At 36.7% G+C, this 19,733-nt stretch overlaps 1 protein-coding gene across 5 annotated transcripts in view; it reads right to left on the bottom strand.

Moving 5' to 3' along the window:
- LOC106090895 (lysosome membrane protein 2) overlaps positions 1 to 19,733 on the bottom strand; it is a 37,315-nt gene that overhangs the window by 5,102 nt on the left and 12,480 nt on the right. For all 5 annotated transcript variants that reach the window (XM_059368686.1, XM_059368688.1, XM_059368685.1 and 2 more), the window contains exons 2-6: positions 17,480 to 18,029; positions 10,346 to 10,437; positions 10,054 to 10,281; positions 5,381 to 5,656; positions 1,518 to 2,109 (exon numbers count right to left, since the gene is read on the bottom strand). In XM_059368686.1, coding sequence (XP_059224669.1) covers positions 1,518 to 2,109; positions 5,381 to 5,656; positions 10,054 to 10,281; positions 10,346 to 10,437; positions 17,480 to 17,825 — 1,534 coding nt within the window. In that variant the 5' untranslated portion in view covers positions 17,826 to 18,029. The remainder of the gene's footprint in view (positions 1 to 1,517; positions 2,110 to 5,380; positions 5,657 to 10,053; positions 10,282 to 10,345; positions 10,438 to 17,479; positions 18,030 to 19,733) is intronic.

Raw genomic sequence — 19,733 nt, 5'->3', positions numbered from 1 at the left:
ACCCATTTTTTTATAGAGAAACCATCAAATGCACCAAGACATTAAAACGGATTCACACTCTAAAGAATTTTGAGAAAAATTTTCGTTTGATTTTTGGGATATAAAAAATTGCCGACTTTTGACAAGCCAATTTTCTCCCAAAACATGACGGGAAAAAAGAAACTTGTAACTGTAACTGGTTTCAGTCGTCTACTATACGCCAATCCAAATTTCATTACGATACCTCTTTGCTAACTCGAGCTAGAATTTTTCTAGGCGGCTCTATTCTTGGGTATTTTTTGTCGTTAATGCGAACCTGGGTACACGGAGCAGCAGCAAAAGCCGTTGCCGCTGTCTAGCGTTCGAAGCCATTAATACAACTTCCAAAAGATATTTGCACTGTGTCGGCAATCAGTGTTAAATTCAGCTCTGACTTTATGACCAAATGTCACCGCCGATGTGTCAGTTCCTGCACCCAAAAGCTGCAACAATTTTCAAATAAAAAAATGAGGTATCTTTTCCAATTTCATAGTAACAAGAATTTTGGCAATTTTCGATTTTGAAAAAATTATGGTGGGTGTTATGCCGGCTTGATAGAAAAGTTTTTACATGGCAGGATATCTCACAAATGTAGTCAACACTAATGCTGACTACATAGGGATAACCACCGCTGAGAAATGTTCTGATGTTCACACCAGGATTTGAACCCGGGCGTTCAGCGCCATATGCGGACATGCTAACCTTTGCGCCATGATGACCTCACCTATGCTGGGGGTTTGGGTGAACTTATTTTCAGCAAAATATCATCTAATTCAAAGGTTGCAATATTGAAGAACAAATGGTAATCGCATAAAGTAGTACAAGACTGGAATTTTACGCCATATCTGCTGGTTGCTAAAGTTAAAACATCAGTCCCTTAAGCTCTGTGCAAAATTCATTTCATTTATAGTGCCCTGTTTAACAGAAATTCATGACGAAGTAAATATTTTTTATGCACTTTTGGATCAAGTGCATTTGTAAAAAGCTTCCCCCATAAAATTTACTAGATAAAGCAACAAATAAAAGGCTTTAAAAAAAAGAAACGTAAATGGAAATTTTTTAAATCCTTAAATACTTTTTACTGTTTACTAAATTCTGGGGATTTCCAACGCAATAATGCACAGGCAGAACTCCATGGCACAATACAATGCATTAATACATTTTTTTTGTTTTTGTGTATACGCCTCTTGCCATTAAGTGACAATTTACCTTATATTTAACTGTCTGTATTTACACGAATGTCATCATCATCATCATCATAGCATCGAAAACACTGACTTTTGTTTGTTTATTCATATGACTGATTAACCACTGAACGAAAGGGGCAAAAAACAAGACAACAACGAAAATCTCCCTCATAATAAACACAGTCAATATTTAATGGTGATGTATGGTGGGTGACCTTCACACCCTCACACATTGGACAATATGAATGATTTCTTATGCTCACACATGCACATGCTCACCACTATGTACTCGCACAAATAAAAATAACTCACCTCGTACCAGCTCACCCTTGTGCAGAGCCAAATTAATTTGTATACGTGATGCCCCACTTATGGGGAATGCAAAACGTGGATGAACATCGGCATAGGTCTGGTGTATTTCCTGTTTTGGTTCTATGCCTTCAAAGTCTTTGTAAATGGCGGGATCACCCGAAAAGAAATGCGGGAATGAGGGATAAATTGGGGCATCATCATAGCACTTGGTGGCATTGATAACACCACTGGGCATGCATCGTGTCGTATTTTGGCAGTAGCATTGATTATTGGGATTCTCTTCTGGTCGCGAGAATACATTGAGTGGTGTGCGATAACGCAGGGCGTCAATGTTATCGTAAATGGTGACCTCTTTTTCAAATTGCAAGGGAATTTTGCGACACAACACTTGCAGGAAGACATTCAGAGGTTCACGCGTCTCAACCACATGCGGTGGGAACATGGAGGGGTCGGAGCCATCAATGCGATTACATTCATCATCAGTCCAATAATCCAATAAAGGTTTACCATTGAATTGAGTGATTGTACTGAACTTGCGTATGTCATCTTCGCCCGTGTTGATTTGTAGAGAGTCCACACTGGTGCCATTACGCTGGAGATGAAAGGAGAGAGAATAAAATGAGTTTGAAAATAAAAATTTTAAAATCAATTTATAAGAACTTTGATTTTTGTAGAAAATTTTTACAAATTTCATACTTGTAGAAAATTTTAATTAGAAGCTGGATTTCCATCGGTATTTTTAACCATATATTGTTATACCTCACACCACCACAGTGGTACAGGATATTATAAATTTGTACATTTGCTTGCAGCCTAGACACATCGATAAGTATACGGATCAGATTAGAATCACTTCCTGAGTCAATTTAGCTATGTCCGTCTGTCTGTCCATGTATTCATGTAATCAAGGTACAGGTTGCGTTTGTTGTCCGATTTTCACAAAATTCTTTTTTGGTTCAAGGACGAACGCTAATGATTTTGAAAAAAATCGGTCCAGATTAAAATATATCGTCGATATATATATATTTCATCCGATCCTTACAAAATTTGGCACAAAGTAATTTTATTGAAATCGGTCCAGATTTAGATATAACTCCCATGTATATCTTTCATCCGATATGGCCTTTTAAAGCTGTAGGAGCCAAATTTGGATGCGATCTCTACCAAATTTGGCACGAAGTGCTTTTTGTAACGTCCCAATATGTGTGCATAATTTCAACTAAATCGGTTCAGATTTAGATATAGCTCCCATACATAACTTTCGTCCGATTTGAACTATTAACATATGGCCATTGGCAGGGAGGAAATCTGTGCATAAAAAACTCCTGTTTGGAAGGGATTTTAAATATACAGTCAGTTTTCGATTCCGTGCAGTCAAGTTTGTGCCTTGGCTGATGAAACTCAGAATGTTGAAAGAGGAAGGATTTGGATTTTATATTCTGAATGCGCGTGAATGTGAGTAGGAAAAGCTGAGGAAGGTGTTAGTTGGCACCGCAACGGACCTTCAATCAGATCTACAGAAATTGCTTTCCCGACAACTGAAACCGGGCGGTAGATTCTGTATTTTTAAGTAGGGAAAGACTTCGGTCTTCACCGATGGCCCACATATAGAGATTGGGAAAGGTTTAGTGATCTACCCGCCATGTCTTTGAGACAACCGGACAATTTAACGGCCTTGCAGAGGTTGGGAAGGGATTAGTGATCTACTCGGTATGTCTTTGAGACTGTGGGACAAGTGTACGGCTTGCAGACAGAAATCTGTGCCCTAACATTGGATAATCCTGGTAAGGGATCTTCCGAACTAGAAACTCAGGATTTATCTGGACAATATGAGTGCGGTAAGTAGGCCATTGTGGCCCAGAGGTTAGCATATCCGTCTATGGCGCTAAAGACCTGGGTTCAAGTCCCAGCGAGAAGATCAGAACAAATTTTCAGCAGTGCTAATCCCCTTCTAATTCTGCCGACATTTGTGAGGTAATATGCTATGCATAGAAGCCATGTAAAAACTTCTTCCCGAAGAAGTGTTACCCTGCAGCACGCCATTTGGATTCGGCTATAAAAAAGAAGGTTCATTATCATGGAGCTTGAAACATGACTCTCAATTACACATATTTAAAAAGTTTTCCCCTGTTACTTAATGGAATGTTGGAGCTCTAAATTGCATTTTCATAAATGCGGTCAAGGCCTTGAGTACGAGAATGCTGAGTTCAAAATGTGTGGCGGAACTTAAATTTTTTCGGACACGAAGATATTTCCGGAAATAAAAAGGCAAAGATTAGTCCTCGGGAAGCGATACGGTTGCGTGTCAGTTGTTGTTGCTCAACATGGAGAAGTGAATGCCGGTGTGGAGACGATGGTTAGGATTTCTTCTCTGGTTAGGATTCTCTTTATGCTATCGGTAAAAGGTCAGTGAGTGCTAGGACGGGAGATCAGCGTGCTAGAGAGCGAGATAAACTAAGGAAGGAAGGAAGTCACTGTTGAAACTGTCTTTATGAGGATGCGACTATCGTGTATTCGCTGTATGTTTGTTGCTGTTGTAGCCACATTTGTATCTGGAGGTATTTTGGAGGAACTACACAGGCGAGTAAGCTTGTTCTGCCGCCAGATCTTTAGGTCCATTGGTAATTTAAAGGAGCGAATAATTCGCCTTGTCCTATCGAGTATCATAGACACTCAGTATTTGAGCAAGAGCCGTGGCCGCCCGGCCACTCAATGAGACTCTCCACTCGATACCACTGATTGTCTGTGGCTGCAGTTAAAGCTTCTCCGTATACGGTGCATTCCACTATGGATGCGCGCTGTAGCTCTCAGCGGAGTTTCTCGTGATGACGATGAACATCACACAAATCATGGCTCAGAGTCTCGACATGAGGCACAATTAAAGCAGGGATACTGGTGGGCACACAAAGAGTGGTTACTATGGAGGGTACGCACCAGTTATTCTCCGAGGGATACATAACATGCATATATAAAGAAAGTTAATCGGAAAGCCTTTTTCTTTCTCGAATCTTTAGATCAAGTTCTTACTATTCTCTCTTTTCGGCCAAACTGTTGGGAGTTTTTTGAAAGTTTTATTTCCACAGAGTTTTAATTCTTACTCATTGGGGCTGACTTTTTATAAACGTTGAACGCTTATGCCCTTATTATGCACTTATAACAATATAGCCTACCTTTAAGGCGGAAGTCCCATGGTAGCCGGTTGTACGTACCGATTTGAACCGATGGAGTCCTTCATCGACAACGGCTGCCCTCTCAGTGTACAAAAACTGCTATAGCAAGAACAACCTATAAATCGAAATCCCTTTTTGAATGCTGGAACCTATTTTGATGCGATTTGGCTTAAAGTTCACTTGGGACCTTTAATTCAAACCAAAGGTTGCCCGGATAGCTATATAAGCAGATAATTTGACTTAAACTGAGCTTATAAGCGAGCATTTTTAACAGAATTATCTGGGTAGGCGCTCTTACTTAATGGTGGTGAAACTTAATTTTAAGTTAGTTTATTGATTCAATAACTATGCCAAAAAAGGCCTTATATAGTTACAAAATAAGCAACATTAAAGCAAACTACTCCAAACTTAAAGCGTTTTTAAAAATATTTCTAATATCATTCACTATATACACAATTAATATGCCGTGCCAAGGAATAGTAATATTTACGTTAAATGGGGTACAAAAACTATTGCATACTTTTAGGCGCTGATAATAAAACCCTTCTGTACACAAATTTTATCGAAGCATTAAGTGTTAAGTGGACATGCTTTATCCGATTTTTCTATTTTTTTTTTTTTTTAAGTGACAAATTCTTTGTATATTTTTTTTAATAAATGGTCTAGTAATTAATAATAAAAATGGTTACTTACATTCTTTAACAATCCAAAGCGTGAATCTCCCGATGAGAAAGTATTTTTCATAGACAATATTGGATCTTTGTAACCCCACAGATAATCTCTGGCTTTCAAAGTGTAAAATGGATTACCACTGGCCGATCGAATAGCCGAAATACTGAAACGCCGTTTAAACGAATTCATTTTATCCACCTGCACGGAAGCGGCCAAAAAGGGCACATTTGGCACAAGAATCTTGACGTTTTCATCATGCGTTGATCTATTGCGAAGAAATTGATAACTACGATGATCCTGGAAGAAAGAAAAGAAGGTTAAATGGATTTTAACACACAAAGTTTAATTTGATTTAAATAAACCTTAAAATCAAGGCTCATAGTGGTCTTGGCGTGCCAGATTTCTTTTAAAACCATATAGTGGAAAGATCTAAATTATTAACTTCTACACTCAGAGAAATTTCTTAGCAAAATAGCAAAAATGTTGCTATAACAGCAGAAAGTCTGCACAAAATGGGAAAGCGGTAATTTACTGCTAAAAAAGCAAAAATTTTCTGCTGTTTTCAAATATTTAAAAATTGTTTATATTCCATGTTATCTTTCAATTTTATAAGCAGATAACTTAAAAATTTTCCCAATTTTTTTTTAATTTACAAAATTTTTAACGAATTTCAAAAACAGCAGACAACATAACTGCTACTACAATATTCAAAAAATTAACGACAAGAGCCGACAAATTGATGACAAATTTCTCCAATTGATCGAAACTTCATTCTTAGAACTGTCTCTACATACAAACGTGAAACAGGAAGACAACTCTCTCTGGATATGTGCGGTTTTCATTCGAACAAACACTTTTTTTTAAATGAAGACTTAACTAAAGATAACTACAAAATATTTCAGACAGCTCTCAAAATGAAAAAGCAAAAGCTAATTTCTACTGCATTTACATTACGCGGGCTCGTATATGTAAAGATTAAAAACGAAGAAAAAGGTACTCGCGTAGATTCATTAAATCAACTCGACCAATTTTTTCGTGTGGCAGATGAACCAAATATTTTACGCTTGGAAAACAATATTGAACAACTTTAATTCGGCGTCAACAAAAATTAATTTCTTAAGATTATTAAAACTTTGCATAAATTACATAAAATTAAAAAAAATTAGTACTTTACCAGAATATTTTATTAATACTAGAAATAACCTCTATCTCACCAACCAATGTCATAATCCCATTAAATCATACAACTACAAATACTATTTACATGCGTTGCTTTTTAATCATTTGTATCGATGACTAATATAAGACACTGTTCCAATGACGGTTTATACAGAATGGTTAGGGTGCTCTCGAAACAAAAACATGGAATTTCTATTGTCCACATCAATGCACAAAGCCTTAACAACAAAATGGACGAGCTTAGAAACATATTTACTTCCTCCAGCATCGATATTGTATGTGTATCCGAGACGTGGTTCCACCCAGAACTTAATGATTTTGTATATAATCTTTCGGACTACAATCTATTTCGAGCTGATCGAGTATCCAATGCAGGCGGCGTGTGTATATACATTCGTAAGGAATTAAAATGCAGCGTAAAAATCAAGTCTGAAACCGATAGTGAAATTGAATATATATTCTTGGAGCTGATAACAAAAGGATCTAAAATTCTTTTGGGAACTTTATACCGACCCAACCGAAATATTCCATTCAATAATCTATTACGCGTAATTGAAACACATTCGGTTTACTACAATGATGTTATCATCGCTGGAGACTTTAACAGCAATCTCTTAGTCGAGAAAAAACTTATGGAGTCTATGAATACACTGGGTCTCTACTCAGTAAATACATCAACACCAACACATTTTTCCTCTGCTGGAAACACACTTCTTGATGCTTTCTTTGTCAACTGCACGTCTAAAATATTACTATACGATCAACTTTCTGCATCAACTTTCTCAAAACATGATCTGATTTTCATTACTTATGACACCTTTGTTGACAGAGCAAAATCTCAAACAGTGTACAGAGATTTTAGCAAAATTGACTTCCACAGTCTCTGGACATTAGAAAATGAAATTAATTGGAGCGTGGTCTATAATTTAGACTCTGTCGAAGATCAAATAGATTATATGGAGTACCATATCACAAATCTTTACAACGCTTGTGTTCCCTTAAAATCTCGAATTGTGTGCAACAATCAACAGCCATGGTTTAGCCAAGAGATCAGACGCCTAATTAACTACAGAGATGAGCTGTACAAGAGATGGAAACGTTTTAAAACCCACTTGCTCTACGACCAGTTCAAAAAGGCAAGAAAAAAAGTTTCGGATTCAATAAAGACTGCAAAAAACCAATATTATCAGCAAAAATTCTCTACTGCAGTCGATAGTGGATCTAAATGGAAGATCATACGCAACATCGGAATAGGACAAAAAAATAAAGCACCGGTTGAAATCAACTTGGATGAATTAAACTCACAATTTGCTAATTTAAACACCACTGATCCAGTCACTAACTTTTCAAACCAATTGACACTGAGAAATTGTTTTGTTCCACAAAACTCCTTCTCTTTTCGTTGTGCAGATCAGACAGAAGTTTTGCATGCATTTCGCTCAATAAAGTCCAACGCTGAAGGAATGGACGGGTTAAACCCAAAATTTCTTAAATTATTGTTACCCAGATGTCTACCTTTCTTTACACATATATTTAATACAATTTTAACAAAGTCTTATTTCCCTGCTTCCTGGAAGTATTCAAAAATAATACCACTTCCAAAAAAGAATAGCGATTTTAGACCAATTGCAATTTTACCTTTTTTGTCAAAAGTATTGGAGAAACTTTTATGCGAACAGATCAATCATTACATAGCCAGACACAATTTATTAACTGAACGTCAATCTGGATACAGGGCACAAAGAAGTTGTATTACAGTTCTCACTGACTTAGTTGAGGAATTAAGATGCAAAATGGATGAGAATATGACGTGCATTCTAGTTTTACTAGATCACAGTAAGGCATTTGATACAGTTAACCACAAAATTTTGCTCGAGAAACTAAGAAAATTATTCAATTTCGCTAAATCTGCTTGTCGATTGTTATCAACATATCTATATAATAGAACACAATCTGTATGCCATAATAATCTAACATCGAATGTAATAACAGTCAATAGAGGAGTGCCACAAGGGTCTATCTTGGGCCCTTTGTTGTTTAGCATGTATGTGAATGATTTACCATCAATTTTACGTAACTGTGATGTTCACATTTACGCCGATGACGTTCAATTGTATGCCAGCTCACAAAAAAACAATATAGCCCAGTGTATTGATGATATAAACAATGATTTACTAAACATATATACATGGGCCAGCAGCAACCATCTTACAATCAATCCAACAAAGTCAAAATGCATTTTAATATCAAACAACAAAGTAAACAAAGAAAGTCTACCCCCAATACACATTAATAACTCGGTTATTGAATTTGTGTTGAATGCAACAAATCTCGGTGTAATCTTTAACGAACGCTTAAACTGGACTAATCACATCCAAAGAAATATTGCAAAGACATATGGCATGTTAAGAAATCTATGGGCTGTACAAAACTCAACCCCACTGAATATTCGAATGCTGCTTGCAAAGACCTATTTGGTCCCAGTGCTCCTGTATGGATGCGAATTATTTGCCAACTGTAATAGTGCTGATAAACGATTGTTGACCGTAGCATACAATAGCATAGCTAGATATATCTTTCAAAAAAGTCGGCGGGAGAGAATATCGTCATACTCGTATAAAATTTCTAACATGAGTTTCGACAACTTACTCCAATTTAGGTGTATTACATTCCTACACAAAATAATCTACACTCGCGAACCGTCATACCTTTATACGAAATTGCAATTCGCTCGTTCCAATCGTGGAAGAAAAATTATCCAGTTACGCTACAGAAAAACTAAGTCTGAATACCAGTTTTTGATAAATACCATTCGTCTTTGGAACAACCTCCCCACAACATTACAAATAGTTAGCAACGCATCTCGCTTCAAAAAGGATTTGTCAACATATTTGCAGTAATGCGTAATCTACATAATTTTTTAATCTTAATTTTTATACTTTTACTTTTATATATTTATAGTTTGAAATTGAAATTGTATCTACTGTATTTAAAAATCTTCATCTTATACCTAGTACTGTAATTTATAAGATATTATGTCTTGTTGTACTAGGATTTCAGATATTTAATAAATAAAAATAAATAAATAAAATTTGTTGATTAATATATACAGCAAATCCTTCAATTTAAAAGTTCAAAAATGTTGTATGGATTTATTCAAAGATTCAAAATTTTGATTTAATATCAGCAGACAGTTTTTGCTGATATCATCAGACTAATTTCTTTGGGTGTAAGGATTATTATTATTAATATATATTCAGTTAATGCAGATCGCATAGCTACGGAGTAGTACGAGTACGTCTCAATCCATCCATCGTATTGCCAAGGGCTGCAGCCTCAGTGTACAACACACTGCTACAACAACAACAACAACGAGTACCTCTGACTTGCATTATATGGTTAAAAAGAGGACACTGATCTAATATTGCCCTCATGATAGTTATTATTGTTATGCGATACAAGATTCTTAAAACCAGTATTGTAAAATTTAACCCTAATGACGCCTCCATACTTACACGGAATGTTACTGTATGATTGTCATTGTATACAACATTGACTTTTGTTGTATGTTCCTTATAGATTAATGGTCCTAAGTCTTCTACTTTAATTTTATCCGCCTTGTAGTGCAGATAATCGTGTATGTTGGTGTAATTGAAAATATGCACCTTCAGTAATGTGTCATATTTTGGATTGGGATTTATCCATGATTTTGCCGTTTCCGAGTCTTTGGCTAATATCAAATTCTACAAAAAAAGAAAAAGAAATCATATACAATTTATTTGCGTTGAATTTATAATTTGTACTAACCTCCAGCATTTTGTTGTTGTAATACTGTGTAAACCACATAACAAATAAACCTGTTAAGCTCATTAGAAATAATATGGTCATACCGCCTAAAACTGAAAAAAAGACAAAAATTAAAAACAAAAAAAATTAAAACAAACAATGAAATTAAACAAAATTCTAATACCAGCATCCGCAGAACTTAATGTGCTTTCAAAAAAGCCTTAATTAACAGCTTTCCTTTATAGAACTGTCAAATAAACCTATTGTAAGGCTTTATTAAGTTTTGTGAAAACGGCCGTAGATATCGGTAACTTAAAACCAAATAAATCTATTAAAAAAATAAATTTTGAAAATTAAGCTTATATATAAAACATCAAAACTTAAAAACTTTAAGTTTAAAATGCTAAAAAAAAATAAATGTTTAATATCGAAATGTTATAGAATGGCATACTAATTCATTTTGGTTTTGTAGTACACAAGTTTCATGATTTTCGAAAAATCCCATTGGTATTTTCGATATGCTGATATGTATAAAGGCGTTATTACACAACATGTGATTTACATGTGCTGTCGCCCTCTATTTCCTTATGTACTTCAAATACAAATAGAGTGCGCTCTAATCAGGGATGGAAAAGACAGTACTTTAGTTCTTGTTTCAGTCCTTTTTCCACCCGACCAGTACCGTAGTACCCCTGCGACCGATTTAATAGCTTAGAAAGTTTGGAACATTTCAGATGTTTTCGAGCCTTATTTATCCTAAAAGACGAGAGGTTCTCACTTGGTGAAACAAGGTAAACGAAACAAGGGATTTTCAATTCTTAGTCGCTCGAATCACATCTGTCCGACTGTTCAATTTGCATTATGCGGAGATTGAAAGGGGCAATATCTTATACATAAAATTCAATCTGTGTTTGTTTGTTCCTATAGACTCAAAAACGGCTGAACCTATTTCCATCAAATTTTCACAGATTGTGTAGGTTGGTCTGGAAGGAAACACAGGCTATATAATTTTTTGATATCGGGAGGGAGGCGGATCCTCCCCCTTACCCCAAAAGTAAAATGGATAATGCCCCCTTACCAAACGAAAATTCGGCAGTCGGAAGTGATTATTCCAATTTATTGTGGTGTGTTTCATAAAGTGAGATCTACTCGCTTGTAGGATAACAAGTAAAAGCCTGCTAAGTTCGGCAGGGCCGAATCTTATATACCCATGGATCGTATTTGTCCAGTTTTTTGCCCGATATCTTTTAATAGGCAAACAAAGGCTAATGGTTAAGCAATTAAAGCTATATTAGGTTATGGACCGATAACCGGACCATACTTGATTTGGATGTTGAAGACCATAGTAGAAGTTATTGCATAAGAATTACCTCCTATAGGGACTCAAGATTCAGACGATATAAGGCACATATGTTTGAGGCCACCGTAGCGCAGAGGTTAGCATGTCCGCCTATGACTCTGAACGCCTGGGATCAAATCCTGGCGAGACCATCAGAAAAAATGTTCAACGGTGGTTTTCCCCTCCTAATGCTGGCAATATTTGTGAGGTACTATGCCATGTAAAACTTCTCTCGAAAGAGGTGTCGCACTGCGGCACGCCGTTCGGACTCGGCTATAAAAAGGAGTCCCCTTATCATTGAGCTTAAAACTTGAATCGGACTGCACTCATTCCTTAATGGAATGTTCATGGGCAAAATTTGCAATTTGCATTTGCATGTTTAAGATCTTAGAAGAAGTCTCTAGAGGCTCAAGAAGTCAAGATCCGAGATCGGTTTATATTGGAGCTACATCAGGTAGTGAACCGATTCGGACCATACTTGGATAGTTGTTGGAAGTAAAAAACATAACACTTCGTGTTAAATTTCATCTAAATTTAATAACAATAGCGCTCTCTAGAGGTTTAAGAAGTATAATCGGGAGATCGGAACTATATCAAGTTATAGACCGATTCAGACCATATTTGGCACGTTAAAGGTCATAGCAGAAGTCTTTGTACAAAATTTGAGCCAAATGGGATGAGAATTTTGAGATCGAGAGATCGGTTTATATCGGAGCCAGATAAAGATAAAGCTCTCTTATAAACCGACCTCCTGAATATACTTATTGAGCACCTATTGGGCGCAACACTTATCCGATTTGGCAGAAAATTTGCACCCATAACCTTCAACAGATGTAACAAGTATGGTTTGAATTAATTCAAACCCTGATACATCTCTTATATAAACCGGCCACCCAAATATACTTCTTGAGCCTCTAGAGGGCGCAATCATCTTCCGATTTGGCTGAAATTTCGCACGAAGACCTTCATCTCCCATATTATAGCCGAGTTCGAACGTCGCGCCACAGTGCGCCGCAGGAGGGGATAGTAAATGGGCTAAATCGGTCCGCGTTAAGATAAACCGATAAATCCGATTTGTCTGAAATCCGATGAGAAAGAGTTTTTTTCTCACATATTATAGCCGAGCCCGAACGTCGCGCAGTTGTGCGACACCTCTTTTGCAGGAAGTTTTAACGCATAGTACCTTACAAATGTCGTCAGCATTAGGAGGAAATAGTAAATGGCCAAATCGGTCAACCTTAAGATATAGCCCTCACATAAACCCACTTGCCGAATATACTTCTGGAGTCTCTAAAGCGCGCAAGTCACACGTTTTGGCTGAAATTTCGCACGATGACTTTTCTTTTGACTTCCAACAGATGTTTGAATCGGTTTAAAACCTGATATAGCTCCCACATAAAACGACCTCCCGAATATATATATTTAGCCTCTAGAGAGCGCAATACATATCCAATTTGACTGAAAATTATGCATGATTAGTTTTCCTATGACCTCATACAGATGGACCAAGTATGATTTGAATCGGTTGAAACCTGATATATTTCCCATACAAACCGGCCTCCCGAATATACTTCTTGAGCCTCTAGAGGGCGCAATCCTCATCCGATTTGGCTAAAATTTTCCACTCCGATTTTTCCTACCTCTTACAGATTTAACAAGGATGGTTTGAATTGGTTTAAGAACTGATATAGCTCCCATATTTTTCCTACCTCTTACTGATTTAACAAGGATGGTTTGAATCGGTCTCTATGACCTCCAACAAATCTACCAAGTATGGTTTGAATCGGTTTAAGTCTTATATAGAACCCATACAAACCGACCTCCCGAATATACTTCTTGGCCCCCTAGAGGGCGCAATTCTAATCCAAGCATAAAAAATCCAATTTCTTGTTATAACCTCCCATTATCTTTTTTTAGTTTAGTTTCGACAAATGTGATCCATGGTGAAGGGTGTATAAGATTCGGCCTAGACGAAGTTTGGCTGCCGAACATAACACGCTTTTATTTGTTCCCTTTCTTTTTTCACCCACGTGAGGCACGTTCTCACTTGCACCTGACTCTGTTCAAGAAAATGCCTTCTTATATTTTCATATATTTCTCATTTTTTTCTGCCCACACTTCTTTCTCTCTCTCCCTCTCTCTCTCCCTCTCTCTCTCCCTCTCTCTCTCTCCCATCGTATCAGGTGTAGAGGCTAGAATCTTCTGCCATGATTAATTCCAACAAGACAAAGTCTATACAAATGGGTTGCGGATTTTTTAAAAGAAAGTAAATGCATTTTTAATAGAACTTAGAATGAACTTTAATCAAATATACTTTTTTTACACTTTTTTTCTAAAGCAAGCTAAAAGTAACAGCTGATAACTGACAGAAGAAAGAATGCAATTACAGAAACACAAGCTGTGAAAAAATTTGTCAACGCCGTTTATGAAAAATCCGTAATTAGTTTTTGGGCAACCCTACATATTTAATACGTTTCATAGTCTTTTTCAATTTATTCTATTTTATTGTCTCTACACTAACCTATCACAAAATTTTTTTTTTTATCTCATGGACTTCCATCGCCTATATTTGTAATATCTTTATAGTTGTAGAAAATTTATTTTGTAGTCTGACGTTCATCACATATAAATGTATCCCATAGTTATTATCTCTTTTGCTTACCCTGGTATCAGTGGTACTGGCTCGTATAATTCAAAACAAAAAAAGTATGAAATGGGACATAATGTAGGAAATTTGCAAAAGCTTGATGAACTCAAGAACGCTATCTTTTGGCCCATATACATATATAGATAATTATTATCTATGTTGCATTTATAAGGGTGTAACGAAAAATAATACGTAATACGAATAAATAGCGTCACAACATGCCTTTGACCGGCGGGCACTTAAAGCGGTCGGCGATATGCTATCACCATGCTATATACAGCGCTCAGGGAGAGTGGTAAAGCAGTGTGACATAACTACAAAGAAAAATTCTTATTTAAACATGTGATGAAGAGACTTTGCCCCAAAAGACCAGGATGTGAGCAAAACAAGTGCTCGATGATCTTATTCTCGTAAAGACATCTTCTGCATTAATCATTATGCGGAAGTCCTAAGCATAGTTCCCGGTTATGACTCCTGATGTAGTGACTTTTTGTCCAAATCGACTTTCCATCCAATTTACTAGCTTAAGTTGTCCACCAAGTATAACCTGTTCGCTCGACTCTCAACCACCTTTCCCTTTTCACATGTCATAGTGTCCCGGAACTCAAGATATTCCTATACGCTTTTTGCAGTTTTGACTATATGCCGATATTAAGTGCCTCGGTGTAGATTTCCAATCCCATTACCGTCTCCATATGGGAACCATCAATAAACACCAGGGTCTTATCGTTCTCAAACTCTGTATCCTCCGAACGAATCTTGAAAATGCTATCTCAAATCGGTAGACTGTTGAATCAGGAAGTTGAAGAAATACTGAATTGAATAGAAGCGGAACCCCCCATTAAATCCATTAAGGAAAAATATTGGCTAATTTTAATATAAATGTAGATGTTTCCACCATATACACCAGAGTCTATGAACTCCCTGATAAACAAACAAAAGAGGTCTGAATTTGTGCAAAAACTCAAAGAATTTATTCGTGAAGGGAAGCTAGTGATCTAAATGGATGAAACAAATTTCAATCTGTTCTGCAGAAGAAACTACGGGTGGTTCCGTTTGAGTACTAGGGCTGTACAGACTCTACCAACATCAAGAGGACCAAATATCCACCTTATAGGAACAATATGGATGTGTGGCGTCATAAAAATGGATAAACGATGTGGGGCCTTTAAAAGAACTGATGCCAAGGAGTGGGTCAAGTCGTTTTTTTTCTCAAAGTGGGTGGACATGGGGAACGAGTTGTCAGAACTTGTTTTAGTTGTTGACAACGCTCCATGCCACAATATGTTGGAAGATATATCACGGTCTCCTGCATCTCTTTTAAGAATAGCTCCATAATTACCGTCCTATGGAAAAAAATTAAAACCTATGTCAAAAATCATATGCATACTCCAATCGTAGTACCTCCAAATGTTGGACATCAGCAACTGCAATATTTAGAGTCAATCATAGACGAAGCTCTTTTACTTATAAGTGTCGGTGACTGGAGTCGCGCCAACATTCCAGGAAAGAGCCCTACCCCTGCAAGATATACCTGTTGGACGTTACCCATTTTCTTCTTTCTCACTATAGGATGGGGGTATTCTAAGTTCGTCATTCTGTTTGTAACACCTCGATATATGCGTCTGAGACCCCATAAAGTATTTATATTCTTGATCGTCATGTCGTTTTAAGTCGATCTAGCCTTGTCCGTCCGTCTGTCTGTCGAAAGCACGCTAACTTTCGAAGGAGTAAAGCTAGCCGCTTGAAATTTTTCACAAATACTTTATATTTGTGTAGGTCGATTGGGATTTTTAATGGGCCAAATCGGTCCATGTTTTGATATAGCTGCCAAATAAACCGATTTTGGGTCTAAAACACTACGTGCAAAGTTTCACTCAAATTGGACGAGAATTGTGTCCTATAGAGGTTCAAGAAGTCAAGACCCAAGATCGGTTTATATGGCAGCTATATCAAAACATGGACCGATTTGACCCATTTACAATCCCAACCGACCTACACAAATAAAAAGTATTTGTGCAAAATTTTAAGCGGCTAGCTCTTTTCCTTCGAAAGTTTGCGTGCTTTCGACAGACGGACGGACATGGCTAAATCGACTTAAAATGACATGACGATTAAGAATATATATACTCTATGTTGTCTCAAACGTAAAGTTCGAGGTGTTACAAACAGAATGACGAAACTAGTATACCCCCATCCTATGGTGGAGGGTATAACAAAAGTTGGCGCCTTGTATCGAAGGTAAAAGTTTTATTGGTTACCGTATTTACACAATGAACATGTTTTTTTTGCGATCTATTTCAGATGCTGTTCGTTTCCTATGTTGTTATATACGCCATACAATTTTATCTCTTTCCTACATCTTGTGGTTCTACTTGTTTTCAATTTTGTTGCATAGAAGCTACTATAAATATTGACAAAAACCAGTTTAGAATCGTAGCAAACTAGGCATCAGACTTTAAGCCAAAATGATAAACAAAGCACAGCGTCAGACATCAAGCCTGTCTCTGACTAGAAGGTATAGCACTGGGCTGACTACAACGTTGCACTGAGAAGCTATCGTTAAAACCCGATAACCAGCAATTTACTTGGCAGGTTTACGTATACCATAGCCTTTAGTCTGTAATGTGTTCTGAGTTTTCGTAGCTTCGTTCTTCGTTACACTCTACAGTATACACATGGGCATGCGGCGAAAATATCTTTTTCTCATATATTTCTTTTGTTTATGTGCCTGCGGCAATTGTTGTTGCTGTCTCTGTCACCATTGGTGTGTGTGTGTGTGTGTGTTATTGTTGTTGGTTTCTTGTTTTTGTTTATCACATTAATTGGTTGACTTATTTTATTTTTGCACTGCATTTCTTTGTTTACGTCCATATTTCGTCGTCCAGCTGGCGATTATACGCTTGAGCTCACACACACATTAGAGGGGGTAAAATAGGCATAGTTGTTTAAATTTCCCAAACGAAAATTTTAAAATTAACACTTTTTTACCAAAAAACAAAGCTACAAAATATACCTAAACATAAGTTCATCCAACCCAACAATATATAAAAATATTTACTTTATGTTTTATCCACTAAATTACCCGTCTTTATTATACGATCGCCTTAATGTGTATATGTATGTGTGTTGGAGGAAAAACAAACGTATATATGTATGTTGTACTTACGTATTAATGTTCCCATTTCTTTGGTACGTTGTTCTTTTTCTCTAATAATTTCATAAACTATTTCAAATAGACTTTGTGTCTTCTTGCCGCTGTCACTGCGATTGTATTTGACAATATTGCCATTGCCTTTGCCATTTTCCTTGCAGTAGTTCGCCGAATGGTTGTTGGTCAATTCTTTGTCTGCCTTTTCATTTTTGTAAACTTCAGCAACATCATCATCATCCTCATAATATTCTGCTTCTGTTGTTGTATTTGTTGTAGGTGGCTGATCTACCGATGCGTCAGCCGCAAATGTTGTGTCGTACTTATTATCATTGCTTTGGTTTTCTTCCGTTTTGTGAGCCATCGCCAAGGATTTACATCAAAATAATACCAACAAGTTTACTACAACAAAGCAGGAGGCCACAAAGCAAACAACAATTGAAGAGTAGCGCACAGACACTGGATAAGATTATCACAAACAGCAGCAGCCGCCAAGCAAGCAATCAGCAGTCTCGTTCAGGCACTGAAGCCACAGACAATAATTATGGCTCACACTTGCACTCACACTCTATAAAAACAAATAAGAGAGAGAGAAAGAGAACAGAAAAAAATGTCAATTCAATTCATATACTCAACGGTAAATATATTAGAGATTCGATTACTATCGAAGAGAGTAATTAGATAGTCAGGTTGCATGGAGTATCTAAGAGAGCAAGCACACTACTGCCTAGAACGGAAGTGTTGATTATTATCAAACATCTTTTTTAATTGTTAAGTTCAGCTTTTCTGTTTTTGTTTTTTTTTTATTTCGTTTTTCTGGTCTTGCTGATTGCTCATTATTTGTTGTTCCAAATGTGTGAAAACAAGCAGACATTGTTGGCAGATTTTGATAAGTATGTATTCTTCGACAAGGAAAGAATATCGTCATGTGGGATTTTTCGGTTCAACGACATGGTATGCAATCTATTTCATAGGCTCTTTATGATTATGGCTACACGTGCATCTCAATGAATAATTGGCATGTTGCTAACTCTTGCAAAATCCGAACTAATAACTCTATCCAAAAATATAATGTTAGCACGAGGCATCGTAGTATAGGTAGATACCTATCTAGGTTTCAAATCCTAATGAGACCATCAAACTATCTTTCACCGAAGGTCAGAATAGATGTGTATCATTTTTATACCCGTCACCATAGCATGGGAGTATACTAGGCTAGTCATTATCGATTTTTAGAAGTCATACCAAAACGACATATGCAAAATTCCAACCATATTGGATAAGAATTGCGCCCTCTAGAAGCCCTAGAAATCTAATTGGAAGATCGGCTACATCAGGATATTGACTGATTTAGACCATACCTGCTACAGTTGTTGGAAGTGAAGATAGAACACATCATGCAAAATGTCGGCCAAATCGGATAAGAATTGAGCCCTCTAGAAGCTCCAGAAGTCAATACCCAAGATCGGTTTATATGGCAACTATATCAGGTTATCGACCGATTTAAACCATTAAAGAGCAGTGTAAACGGGGTTTATGTGTCAAGTCATAACACAACTAAAGTGTCGGGCAAAACAAAAGCAACGCTTTTTCATATTGATGAAAATAATCCTGAAATTCGATTAATACATTATGCGCATGTAAAGTTTTAGTGATGTTATGACTTCCGATATCCATGGTAAGTGTATAACCATCCGGTCTATAACATGATATACATATTAACATGTTGAGCCTTTAGCCGGCAATATTTCCATTTGATTGCACTGAAACAAGTAAAATGACATGGCCTCATCGCGATTTAAAAATGGATGGATGCAAGTGATGACGCCATGACATTTTACTTGTTTCAGTGCAATCAAATGGAAATATTGCCCTCTAATGGGCAATATTGTGAGACTACATGAAGAAAATCCTCATGAGACATGGGATTGGTCTGACTGCAATCTAATGGACCTCCGTATGAGACGAGGGATTGGTCTCACATGGCAAATATGCATCCCATGACCAATACTAATGAAGAGGAATCTATAGAAAAAGTGACTTTTTTTAAATGTATTTTTTTTAAACTACTAAAAACTTTAATTTGCACCACATATCCGAAATTTTCGTTCTATAAATTGGCTTTTGTCTTTTTAAATATAATTTCATGTCCATATTGCCCGCGTAAGGTAAAGTTAAATTTTGCACCACTTTTTCAAGCTCTTCTGCTCATATTCCACGAATAATACGCACTTAAACCACACCAAACTATTGTTTTTTCGGAATCCATCTG

Source organism: Stomoxys calcitrans, chromosome 5 (genome assembly GCF_963082655.1).
Source record: "Stomoxys calcitrans chromosome 5, idStoCalc2.1, whole genome shotgun sequence".
NCBI lineage: Eukaryota > Metazoa > Arthropoda > Insecta > Diptera > Muscidae > Stomoxys > Stomoxys calcitrans.
The sequence above is the reverse complement of the archived record's forward strand: the minus strand, read 5'-3'. Positions and strand labels throughout refer to the sequence as shown.